Source organism: Sapajus apella, unplaced genomic scaffold, assembly GCF_009761245.1.
Source record: "Sapajus apella isolate SASKATOON/1434 unplaced genomic scaffold, GSC_monkey_1.0 scaffold50, whole genome shotgun sequence".
NCBI lineage: Eukaryota > Metazoa > Chordata > Mammalia > Primates > Cebidae > Sapajus > Sapajus apella.
The window spans coordinates 7,160,627-7,173,222 of NW_022436990.1; the positions used below are offsets into that span (position 1 = coordinate 7,160,627).

Consider the following 12,596-nt stretch of genomic DNA (forward strand, 5'->3'; position numbering starts at 1 on the left):
TAAACCTCAGCATCATGCACTATACCCATGTAACAAACCTGCACATGTACCCACTGAGTCTAAAATAAAAGTCGAAATTTTAGAAACTACCTCTTGTTGACTTTTATTGTAGTGTTGACAATTATCTGAAAAAGCTATTAAAATACTCTTTTTACCAATTACATAGATATATATGAAGCCAGATTATCTTTATATACTACAACCAAAAGAGAATAGTGTATATAAGAATCCAGCTGTCTTTTATTAGGCCAAACTATAAGGAAATTTGCAAACCAAAAAAAAAGTAAAGCAATAACTTTTTCTCACCAAATAAATTTTGTGATAGAAAAAAAATAATTTTTTTTTTCTGCTGAGAAGTCTAGGGGAATTTTTTTTTTTTTTTTGAGACGGAGTTTCACTCTTGTTACCCAGGCTGGAGTGCAATGGCGTGGTCTCGGCTCACCGCAACCTCCAACTCCTGGGTTCAGGCAATTCTCCTGCCTCAGCCTCCTGAGTAGTTGGGATTACAGGCACGCACCACCATGCCCAGCTAATTTTTGGTATTTTTAGTAGAGACGGGGTTTCACCATGTTGACCAGGATGGTCTCGATCTCTTGACCTTGTGATCCACCTGCCTCAGCGGGAATTTTTTTAAATTTAAATAAAAAATAGATTTTTGGGGGGGAGAATGGAGTCTCACTCTGTTGCCCAGACTGGAGTGCAGTGGCATGATCTCATCTCACTGCAACCTCCACCTCCCAGGTTCAAGCAATTCTCCTGCCTTAGCCTCCTGAGTAGCTGGGATTATAGGCACCCACCACCATGCCCAGCTAAGTTTTTGTATTTTTAGTAGACACAGGGTTTCACCATGTTGGCCAGGCTGGTCCTGAACTCCTGATCTCAAGTGATCCACCCAGCTCCGACTCCTGGGATCACAGGCGTGAGCCACCATGCCTAGCCAAAAAATAGATATTTAAAAATATTTCTAAATATTTGTTCATAAATACAATTTGCCAAAAAAAAAACAACTTATGAATGTTACTTATCATGCAATGGTTTATCATTGCTATTTTAAGTAAATAAAAAATAGTTTTGAGGCTGGGCGTGGTGGCTCACACCTGTAATCCCAGCACTTTGGGAGGCTGAGGTGGGTGGATCGCCTGAGGTCAGGAATTCGAGATCAGCCCAGCCAACATGGTGAAACCGCATCTCAATAAAAAAATTAAAAATAGGCCGGGCGCGGTGGCTCAAGCCTGTAATCCCAGCACTTTGGGAGGCCGAGGCAGGTGGATCACGAGGTCAAGAGCTCGAGACCATCCTGGTCAACATGGTGAAACCCCGTCTCTACTAAAAATACAAAAAAAAATTAGCTGGGCATGGTGGTGCGTGCCTGTAATCCCAGCTACTCAGGAGGCTGAGGCAGGAGAATTGCCTGAACCCAGGAGACGGAGGTTGCGGTGAGCCGAGATCGCGCCATTGCACTCCAGCCTGGGTAACAAGAGCGAAACTCCGTCTCAAAAAAAAATAAATAAATACAAATAAAAAAAAAATTAAAAATAAATAGTGTTAAAAATTCTCAGGTTTAATTTTTTAATAGGCTTTATTTTTTAGAACAGTTTTAGATTTACAGAAAAAATTAAGCCAATGGTAGAGAGAGTACCCATATGCTTTACACACATTTTCCTTTATTTAAAAATGGTATGGCACATTTGTTACAATGGATGAGCCAATAATGGCACATTATTATTAACTGAACTCCACAGTTGACCATATTTCCTTCGTTTTTACCTAATGTCCCTTTCCATTCCAGTATCCCACCCCAAATACCTTAATACATTTAGTCATCACTTCCATTTAGGCTCTTGGCTATGTGACTGTTTCTAACTCTCCTTGATTTTGATGACCTTAACAGTTTTCAGGAACCCTGGTCAACAGGGATTTGTCTAAATCCAATGTATACTGGTCAAACCAATGCTACTCAGGAGGCTAGGTGGGAGCATGGCTTGAGCCCAGGAGGCAGAGGCTTCATTGAGCCAAGATATTGCCACTGCACTCCAGCCTGGGCAATAGGGCCAGGCCTTGTCTCCGTCCCCTAAAAGGAGGAAGTTATCTCCATCTTCTGGACAGGATATGTTCAAAAAATTTTTTTGGAATTCTTTTGCATGGGAGATTTGTCTCTTTTCCCCATTTGTTTATTCAATCATTTACTTATATCAGTATGGACTCATGAATGTTTATATTGGCTTGTCTAACAACCTAATACCACTTTATTTTGTGGTTCACATTGTTTCAGCTTTGTCCATTGGGAGCTATTTTAGGTGACATACTCCTATCATAGTGTGTGTGTGTGTGTGTGTGTGTGTGTGTGTGTGTGTGTTTAGTACCTCTTTACTTTGGGGCACTACAAAATGCTCTAGGTTCATCTTGCCCCAGTCCTAGAATTAACCATTCTCCAAAGAGCCTTGGCTCCCCTTATTGGAAAATGGTAGCAAAAATCAATATTTGGGCTGTATGCAGTGGCTCATGCCTGTAACCTCAGCACTTTGGGAGGCCGAGGCAAGCGGATCACAAGGTCAAGAGATCGAGACCATCCTGGCCAAAATGGTGAAACCCTGTCTCTACTAAAAATACAAAAAAATTAGCTGGGCGTGGTGGCATGCGCCTGTAGTCCCAGCTACTAGGGAGACTGAGGCAGGAGAATTGCTTGAACCCGGGAGGCGGAGGTTGCAGTGAGCTGAGGTCACGGCACTGCACTCCAGCCTGGTGCCTGGCGACGGACCAAGACTCAGTCTCAAAAAAAAAATACCGGTCATTTCTTGGTTTCTTGGGGGATTGGTTTCAGGACCCCTCTGGATGCCAAAATCCATGATGCTCAAGTTCCTCATATAAAATTGTATAGTGTTTGCATATAACCTATGAACATCCCCCTGTATACTTTTTTTAAAAAACTTTTTTGTTGGCCGGGCGCGGTGGCTCACGCCTGTAATCCCAGCACTTTGGGAGGCCGAGGTGGGTGGATCATGAGGTCAAGAGATCAAGACCATCCTGGTCAACATGGTGAAACCCCGTCTCTACTAAAAATACAAAAAATTAGCTGGGCGTGGTGGCGCGTGCCTGTAATCCCAGCTACTCAGGAGGCTGAGGCAGGAGAATTGCCTGAACCCAGGAGGCGGAGGTTGCAGTGAGCCGAGATCGCGCCATTGCACTCCAGCCTGGGTAACAAGAGTGAAACTCTGTCCCAAAAAAACAAAAAAACTTTTTTGTTTTCATTTTAATTAATTAATTAATTAATCAATTTTGAGACAGGGTTTCCCTCTGTCACTCAGGCTGAAGTACAGTGGTGTCATCACGGCTTACTGCAACCTCTACCTCCCTGGGCTCAAGTGATCCTCCTACCTCAGCCTCTGAGTAGCTGGGACCACAGAGGCTCACCACCACACTCAGCCAATTTTTTTGACTTGTAATAAAGATGGGATTTCACCATGTTGCCCAGGCTGGTCATAGACTCCTGGGCTCAAGTGATCTGCCTGCCTTGGCCTTCTAATGCGGTGCAATTTCAGGTGTGAGCCACCACGCCCCACTCCCACCATACACTTCAAACCATCTCTAGATTACTTATAATACCTAATACAATGTAAATGCTATGTAAATAGTTGGTATTCTGTATTGTTTAGGGAATAAAGACAAACACAAAAAGTCTGTATGTGTTCAATACAGATGTAGCCATCCATTTCTTTTCTGAATCCTAGTTGGTGGAGTCCACAGATGCAGTACTCATGGATATAGAGGGTCAACTGTACACATATGTTTACCAGCACATCTATATACACATATCTATAAATATTTCTATATGTAACTATCTATATATATATTAAGCTAAATATGAATTAATACCTATGTGGTGCCCCAACTCTAATCCATTACTAGATGAATCATTCTACCCCCCTCCCTTTACTTATGATAAACTCCCACTCCACCGGGCATGGTGGCTCACACCTGTAATCCCAGCACTTTGGGAGGCCGAGGTGGGTAGATCACTTGAGGTCAGGAGTTCAAGACCAGCCTGGCCATTGTGGTGAAACCCCATCTAAAAAAAAAAAAAAAAAAAAACCTCCCACTCGAAATACTTGGTTCCCACCATATACCAAACATTTGCTTCATTATTTAATTGCAGTATACATGTATAACAGTATCAGAATTGTTAACCTACTTCCCCATGAGAAACAACTTTATTAAATAGAGTACAGTGCATATGTACAATTCCTTTCACCTTTAGTCTTACAAATTTCACTCATTCCCAAATGAGTACCTTTTTTTCTACACCTTTAGTGAGGTTGTTTCATACATTACAATACAGTTAGATTATATTGACACATTTTGTGTTCCAGCCGGGATCCTCCTAGTCTTAAATGATTTATTTTAATGTGCATACATTAAGGGTCATTCTGTATGCTATAAAATAGTTTTATGAGTATTGGCAAATGCATAGGGTCATGTATCCACAATTACAGCATCATACAGAATAGTTTCTGGCTGGGCACGGTGGCTCATGCCTGTAATCCCAGCACTTCAGGAGGCCAAGGCAGGCAGATCACTTCAGGTCAGGAGTTGGACACCAGCCTGGCCAACGTGGTGAAAACCCAACTCTACTAAAAATACAAAAATTACCCAGGTATAGTGGCATGCACCTGTAGTTCCAGCCACTCAGGAGGCTGAGGCAGGAGAATCATTTGAACCCTAGAGATGGAGGTTGCAGTGAGCTGAGATTGCGCCACTGCCCTCCAGACTGAGCGACAGAGTGAAACTCATTCTCAAAAAAAAAGAAAAAGAAAAAAGAACAGTTTCACCACCCATGCTTCACCTATTCATTATTCTTCTCCCTCCCCTCAATCCTCTTGCAACCACTGATCTTTTCACTATTGCTATAATATTGCCTTTTCCAGAATGTCATATAACTAACATCATACAGTGCGTAGACTTTTCAGACTGGCTTCTTTCACTTACCAAATTCATTTAAGGATCATGCATGTCTTTTTGTGGCTCAAGAATTTATTTCTTTTTATTGCTGAATAATATTCCATCGTATGGATATACCACAGTTTATTCATTCAACTACTGAAAGATATCTTTGTTGCTTCAGTTTTTGGAGTTAGAAATAAAATTACTATAAACATTTGCATGTAGGCCAGGCGTGGTGGTTCATGCCTGTAATCTGTAATCCCAACACTTTGGGAGGCTGAGGAAGGGAATCCCTTGAGGCCAGGAGTTAAAGACCAGTGTGGGCGAAACAGTGAGACCTTGTCTCTACTAAAAATGTTTTAAAATTAGCTGGGCTTTTTGGCATGTGCCTGTGTTCCCAACTACATGGGAGGCTGAGGTGGGAGGATTGCTTGAGCCCAGGAGGTTGAGGCTAAAGTAAGCTGTGACTACACCACTGCATTCCAGCCTGGGTAACAGAGCAAGACCCAGTCTCAAAAAGAAAAAAAATCTAGTTCTTACAAGCAATATTTCAAAGGTAATTTTCGGTGTTTTATTTCCATAATAATTATATCTGCTGTGGAAAAGACTTATACTTTCAAATAATTTTAATATTTAAATCACTGGGAAGAGAAAACCAGGCAGTGGGCTGGGTGTGCCATATCTACATTACATTATGCTAATAATTTGTTTTACAATGGTGTTTCAAATTTTTCTCAGGTCTGCCACCATATAATTATTATTAATAATATGTTACATTTTGGGACTCATTTGCCAAACATTTACTGTGTGCTTGTGCAAGAGAAAGGAAGGGAAAGTGACATTCATTCTTCTATTCAACACATATTTATTGAGCCTATATTGCAAAGAGTACTTTGCAAGAAGACTGGGATACAACTTTAGACAAAACCTATATAGTCTCTGTCCTCAGGGAGTTTACAATCTCTTTAAAGAACAAATCTTTAAACAGTTAACTCTATTTAAATTCTATGAAGGAAAGGAATGTTATGAGATATGTCAGTATAGAAGTAACTTTCAATACTTTTCTAACCTAATTATCACAATCACTGATGTAGTTTACATATGAGGAAAATGAGGCTGAGACTCAACTACATGCCAAAGGCTTCATTGTGAGTAAGTCCTGAAACAGAAAGTCTAATTTAGGTCTATGTAATTCTAAAGATCACACTTGAAACCATTGTTTTATTGCCTAAATTTCACAAAACTGTGGGACACAGCTTATTTTGATTTTACTAATAAGAAAACATGCTGAGAGGAACTAGAACTCAAATCTCTTGAACAATTTCCTTATTTTTCTATTATTATAAGCTTCCTCAAAACATGTATGGTTTGCAAGTTTGATGATACAAACAAACCATACATATAAAAACTGAAATTTTTTTCTGTACTTTAAAAAATGTAGGATTGTTGTTGAAACAAACTACCATTAAGCAAAATACTATGTTTTAACATAATTTTGACAAATGTCTTATGTCTCTCTTCCTTGCTGATTTTGTTATGTTTCTATGTTAACCACATATTTCATTGGACCAGTCTATTGCTATGTATGAGAACACAGAAGGGAACAGTTCTTCAAACAAGCAAACTCACTATCAAATAATTTTGTGGAGGGAAGTTTCCCAGCTGGGTGCGGGGGCCTCACGCCTGTAATCCCAGCACTTTGGGAGGCGGAGGCCAGTGGATCACTTGAGTCCAGGAGTCTGAGACCAGTTTGGGCAACATGGTGAAAGCCAGTATCTACAAAAAACATAAAAATTAGCCGATGTGGTGGAGCGCGTGTGGTCCCAGCTACTGGTAGGCTGAGGTGGAAGCATCACCTGAGCCTGCAAGGTCGAGGCTCCAGTGAGCCAAGATCACGCCAATGCACTTCAGCCTGGGCGACAGAGTGAGATCCTGTCTGGAAAAGGGAAAAAAAAAAGTTTCCAAGAAAAATTTCAATTTATGTCATTCAGAATTTCACTGATTTTTTTTATAAGAATCTTGAATTTTTCTTTGCATAGGAAAAAGTGACAACATATTCATTCTTATGTGGGATGCAGATAGTAAGAAGATTTTTTTTTTCAATTTTTTTTTTTTTTTTTTTTAAAGACAGGGTTTCACCATGTTGGCCAGGCTGGTCTTGAACTCCTGACCTCAGGTGATCCACCTGCCTCGGCCTCCCAAAGCGCTGAGATTACAGGCATGAGCCACCATGCCCAGCCAGGAAAAAGATTTTTAAAAGAGCACAATAGGAAAGGAAAGCAAGATTACTTTTACATATATATAAAAAGCCTACATAACTCTGCTTAACTCTTTCTGTTGTCAAGTTGTTTGTGGCAAAAAAAGGGATATGATAGAAAAAATATCAAAAAAAGGGATAGCAAATAGAAAAAAATGAAAGAAAATACATACACAATGCAGGAAATATTACTAGTAATAGATTTAGGACAGAACAAATTGGCCAACCTGTAGCTTCGCTTACCTTTCTGCTAGAGGATCTGGTGACCACAACAACTTATGCACATTTTCAAAGATAAATCATGGACATTTCTCTTTGCTTATTACTATCACTTTGCTTACAATGGAGCACGCAGTAACTACCCTCCTTGCCTTTCTTGGGCTTTTCCTTTGGCTGCTTACACAGGAAACCAAGGTGGGGAGTGCCACGGGTGATCTCATGCTGGCATGACGTCAAGAACCCTTGACGTCAGAAGGCGGTTGCCACGGAGACTGTTCGCCACTGACGGCAAAGTCGTGAAACCCAGTCACTACCACACTTGTCTCCGTTTCGGCCTGTGCAGAGTGTAAGCTGCTAAAGAAGCTTCAACCTTAAGGGGGCCTCAGGGAGAGAGTTGTCCTGCGCCGCCGAGAGCTCCACCTCCGTGGCTCTCGGTCCGGGGCCCTGGCCTGTGGCGGCGAGCCGTGGCCGCTGGAGGCGGGAGGCGGCGGCAGGCGGCCCGCCCGGGTCTACCTCGCTCGGTGCAGGGCCGGGAGAGGGGATCCGCCATATTGGAGCCGGAGCTGAAGGTGCCTTGGAGCCGCGGCGCGAGGCGGGTGGAGGTGGCGGCCTTAGCCTGGATCGGGGAGGAGTCGGCTCTGCCCGGGCCCGCAAGGCTGGGGAGCGAATGAGCCGCTCGGGCTAGTCTCCTCCCCGCCCACTCCCTCCACTTTCTGCCGCCGGGACCCGGCTGGGAGCCGGCTGTGGCAGTGGCAGTGGTAGCGGCAGCGGCAGGATGTTCTCCAAGAAGCCGCACGGGGACGTGAAGAAGTCCACCCAGAAGGTGCTGGACACCAAGAAGGACGCACTGACTCGCCTCAAGCACCTGCGCATCGTCATCGGTGAGGAGTGAGGGGTGGTAGCGCCGAGGCCTGGGCTGCCCGGCCTTCCTTCTCCTGGAAGACGCTGGGGACTCTCCCTCGGGACCTGGCGCGGTGCTTGGAGAGGGCAAATCGTAGTCTCTGCAGAGACGCGGGAGGGTGAATAAATCGGGGAAGCGAAAACTTGGCAGTTGGCAGCACTAATTACTGTTAACACAGGAATATCTAATTCTGAGTTATAGTCTGAACTCATTTTTAAAAATTAGTATTACTCTAAAAACAGATCTTTTAAGACTTTGCGGGGAGACCTGGCGTTGTGAATAATGGTGTTTATAGGATATGTTTACCAGATGACTCTTGCCAACCCCACCCAAGTAAAAAGAAAAATAAAATCCTCTCTCAGACAATATAAACCTTAATCTTTCAAGTTTCTTGGCAGATGAAGGCAAGGAGGAAGCAGTTACACCTCTTTGGGAAGTAGGTGGTTCCCAAAAAGCTTGTGGGAAGGAGCCCCGCCCTTTTGTTAATGCACCTTGTTGATCACTAGTCACTTAGAGGGAGAACTATTAAAGAAAACACGGTAGTTTATCTCTTCTTTTGCTTCTCGAGAATTGTATATAATTCCATTTTTATTTAATCAAAAAAATTAAAAAAATTTTTTTGATCGTCGTCTGCCCTTAAGTTCTCTTTTGCTGGTAGATCAAACAGTGCCCTAAGTTTTGAATATAATGTTAAATGACTCTTTTGAATACTTAGTCATTTAGTAGGGTGATAAGGGCTGTAATAATACTTATGGAACATCTGGTCCAATAATTAGATTTTTTAGATGAAGGCATTTGAGATGAAAAGGAAAGTTATTTTGCCTGTGTTGATATGTAGAGTTAATGGTAAAACTAGCCGAAGAAGATGCATTCATCCAGATGCCTGAATCCTAGTTCAGCGTTTACCTCGAGCTGTCTTACTGATGCATATTTGTTTTGGAAAGTGATGTTTATTTTGTGAAAAAAGTAGTCCCTTATTTGAGGTGCATGTTTGTCTAGTCTGTTGGTTACTCATACCACCAGGATACCACCAGTATTACCCAATATTTCTATGATGCTTTACTGTTTACAGTGATTTCATGTAAATTATCATAATCCTTGCAGTAACACTAGAGGTAGATATTATTCTTCTCCATTTTTTACAAATGAAAAAGCTGAAGTTTGGGACCCTCAAGTAGTTAGCCAGCTACTAGGAGGCTGAGTCAGAACTGAAACCCAGATTTTGTGTCTCTAGTTTGTTTTTCACTCTTCCTACATTTATGACAGCTAATCCTTGTCACAAGTAAATTGTATTTATTCCAGTAGAGTAGTAAGAAAGCAATTAATCCAGTTTAGCACTATAAAAAGCACAGCTTTCAAGAAAATATAAAGCTTCTAAATATAGTAGAGATTGTGATCTTTTTGTTTTCATTAGAGTTAAGCCATTGAAGTAAAAATTTAGCTGAGAGGACACAGAAAGTTAATGTGTGAATGAAGGAGAGGCATCACAGGTAATGGCAGTTTGAAATTGAACACTTAATGGAGAACACCTACTTGGGATAAGCTGTGGGTTAGGTAATGGCACAGATATGAAGTTGAGTTCCAATAAAGTATTGAGATTTCCTAAATTAAGGGCCAAACTTTATTTATAGAATGGTTAAGGGATTATTTGTATATACTTTTTTGGCATGGAATTTTTTTCCATCTGGGAGACATGGAAAATTAAAAGGTAAATTAAGAGAGAGGTCACATGTATAAGGTATTTTGTAGGACTTAGCTTGCTTGGTTTGAAAACAAATCTTTTATTGTTGTCGTTATTTTGTTTGAAATACAGTTAATGTAGTTTCTAAGAAAATGAATGGGAGAAAGTAGAATGGCAAAAACTAGTGTCTTTTAGTGGTCTGCCAATCAGGTATTTGATTTTGCCGATGGAAAAGCCTTTTTTTTTTTTTTTTTTTTTTCTTTTTTTTTTTTGAGACAGAGTCTTACTCTGTTGCCAGGCTGGAGTGCAGTGGTGCAATCTCAGCTCACTGTAACTTCCACCTCCTGGGTCCAAGCGATTCTCCTGCCTCAGCCTCCTGAGTAACTGGGACTACAGGCATGCGTCACCACGCCCAGCTAATTTTTTTTTGTGTGTGTCTTAGTAGAGATGGGGTTTCACCATGTTGGCCAGGATGGTCTCGATCTCTTGACCTCGTGGTCCGCCCGTGTTGGCCTACCAAAGTGCTGGGATTACAAGCCTGAGCCACCGCGCCCGCCCAGAAAAGCCACTTTCAATCCTTTTTGGAAGTAGGTGCAGGTTTTAAATAAGGTAAAAACAGTGAGGAACTAGTTTGCAGAGTAATTGGGCATTCCCAATTACACAGCCTTTTGATTTTTGTTTGGTCCTATATGAACTATGTAATAATTTTTACATGAACTATGGGACCAAACAGAACTGCCATTCACTCAGGGTACTTGTAGGAAGATTCAGTGCATCCAGATATATGAGAACATAATCATAATTTATTTTATTTATTTTGTTTTTTTTTTTTTTTTTTTTTTTGGAGACGGAGCAAGACTCTGTCGCCCGGACTGGAGTACAGTGGTGTGATGTCAGTGCTCTGCAGCCTCCACCTCTCGGGTTCAAGTGATTCTCTTGCCTCAGCCTCCTGAAGCTGGGATTATAGGGCACGCCACCATGCCCAGGGAATTTTTGTATTTTTAGTAGAGATGGGGATTTCACCATGTTGGTCAGGCTGGTCTTGAACTCCTGACCTTGTGGTCTGCCCACCTCAACCTCCCAAAGTGCTGGGATTATAAGCGTGAGCCACTGTGCTCAGCCTCATAATCCTAATTTTAAAATCTACTGTACACTTTTTTCCTGGCATGTGTTCCCACTGTGAATCCAAGTTAAATTTATAGAACTTGACTCTGGGGATTTAGATTGAAATCTGGTATGTTTATTGATAATGTTGAATACGTGATTTGTAGAAACTAGAAGTCAGGGTTTTCTTAAAATAGAAAAAAAAGCCTGTCTGGTTTCTAAAGCTGTTGTCCCTTCTACCTACCCCCCACTCCATTTTACAAGTGATAGTGTTCAGGTAATGAGAGTATAAATTAACATATGTAAATTGGCTAACATAATGCTTGGCATATAGTGGGTATTGACTAAATGTTAGTTTTGTTTTACTTTAACAGTTCAGTCCTCCTGATATAAAAATAAAAATATGTGTTTAGCTAAAAATATATTGATTGTTGTTAAATAATTCTGACAGCTTTATTGAGATATAATTGGCACACAGTAAATTGCACATATTTAAAGTACATAACTGAATAATTTTTACATATGTATATCTCATGAAACCATCATAACAAAGATTTAAAATATCTAACAAGATAACAAATATAGACAGACAGTGACAATCAGGATAATATATGTATAACCTCCCAAAGTTTTCTCCTGCCCCTTTGTAATCTCTTTCTCCCACCCAGTTGCACCCTCCCAACATTACTGAGCAACTACTAACCTGCTGTCACTCTAGATTAGTTTGCATTATCTAGAGTTTTATAAAAATGGGCTTATATAGTATATAAATGGAATTATGCTATATGGTCATTTTATGCTTGGTTTATTTTTCTCAGCCTCATTATTTTGAAATTAATCTATATTGTGGCATGTTAATAGTTCATTTTTTTTTTTTTCTTGTGGCAGAGTCGTCTGTCACTCTGGCTGGAGTGCAGTGTTGCAAACATGGCTCACTGCACCTTGACCTCTCAGGGTCAAGTGATTCTCCTGCCTCTGCCTCCCTAGCAGCTGGGACCAGAGGCATGTACCACCATGTGTGGCTAATTAAAAAAAATTTTTTTTTTCTGTGGAGATGGGGTCTCATCATGTTGCCTGGCTGGTTGCAAGCTCTTGGACTCAAGCAATCCTCCCATTCAGCCTCCTAAAGTGTTTTGGGATTACAGGTGTGAGCCACTGTACCTGACTGTTTATTGCTTTTTATTTCTGAATAGTTATTCCCAATTTTTTTTTTTTTTTTTTTTTTTTTTTGAGACGGAGTTTCGCTCTTGTTACCCAGGCTGGAGTGCCATGGCGCCATCTCGGCTCACCGCAACCTCCGCCTCCTGGGTTCAGGCAATTCTCCTGCCTCAGCCTCCTGAGTAGCTGGGATTACAGGCACGCGCCACCATGCCCAGCTAATTTTTTGTAGTTTTAGTAGAGACGGGGTTTCACCATGTTGACCAGGATGGTCTCGATCTCTTGACCTCGTGATCCACCCGCCTCGGCCTCCCAAAGTGCTGGGATTACAGGCGTGA

The 12,596-nt window shown here is 41.4% G+C and overlaps 1 protein-coding gene across 19 annotated transcripts in view; it reads left to right on the top strand.

Annotated features, from left to right (window-relative positions):
- Window positions 1-7,574: 7,574 nt before the first annotated feature.
- The window catches only part of RALGAPA1 (Ral GTPase activating protein catalytic subunit alpha 1), a 297,019-nt gene continuing 291,997 nt past the window's right edge, over window positions 7,575-12,596 (top strand). For 10 of the 19 annotated variants that reach the window (XM_032242543.1, XM_032242541.1, XM_032242529.1 and 7 more), the window contains exon 1: window positions 7,730-8,295. In XM_032242543.1, coding sequence (XP_032098434.1) covers window positions 8,190-8,295 — 106 coding nt within the window. In that variant the 5' untranslated portion in view covers window positions 7,730-8,189. Of the gene's footprint in view, window positions 8,296-12,596 lie in introns of all 19 variants that reach the window. The other 9 variants (XR_004258069.1, XM_032242528.1, XM_032242525.1 and 6 more) reach the window with 1 other exon arrangement.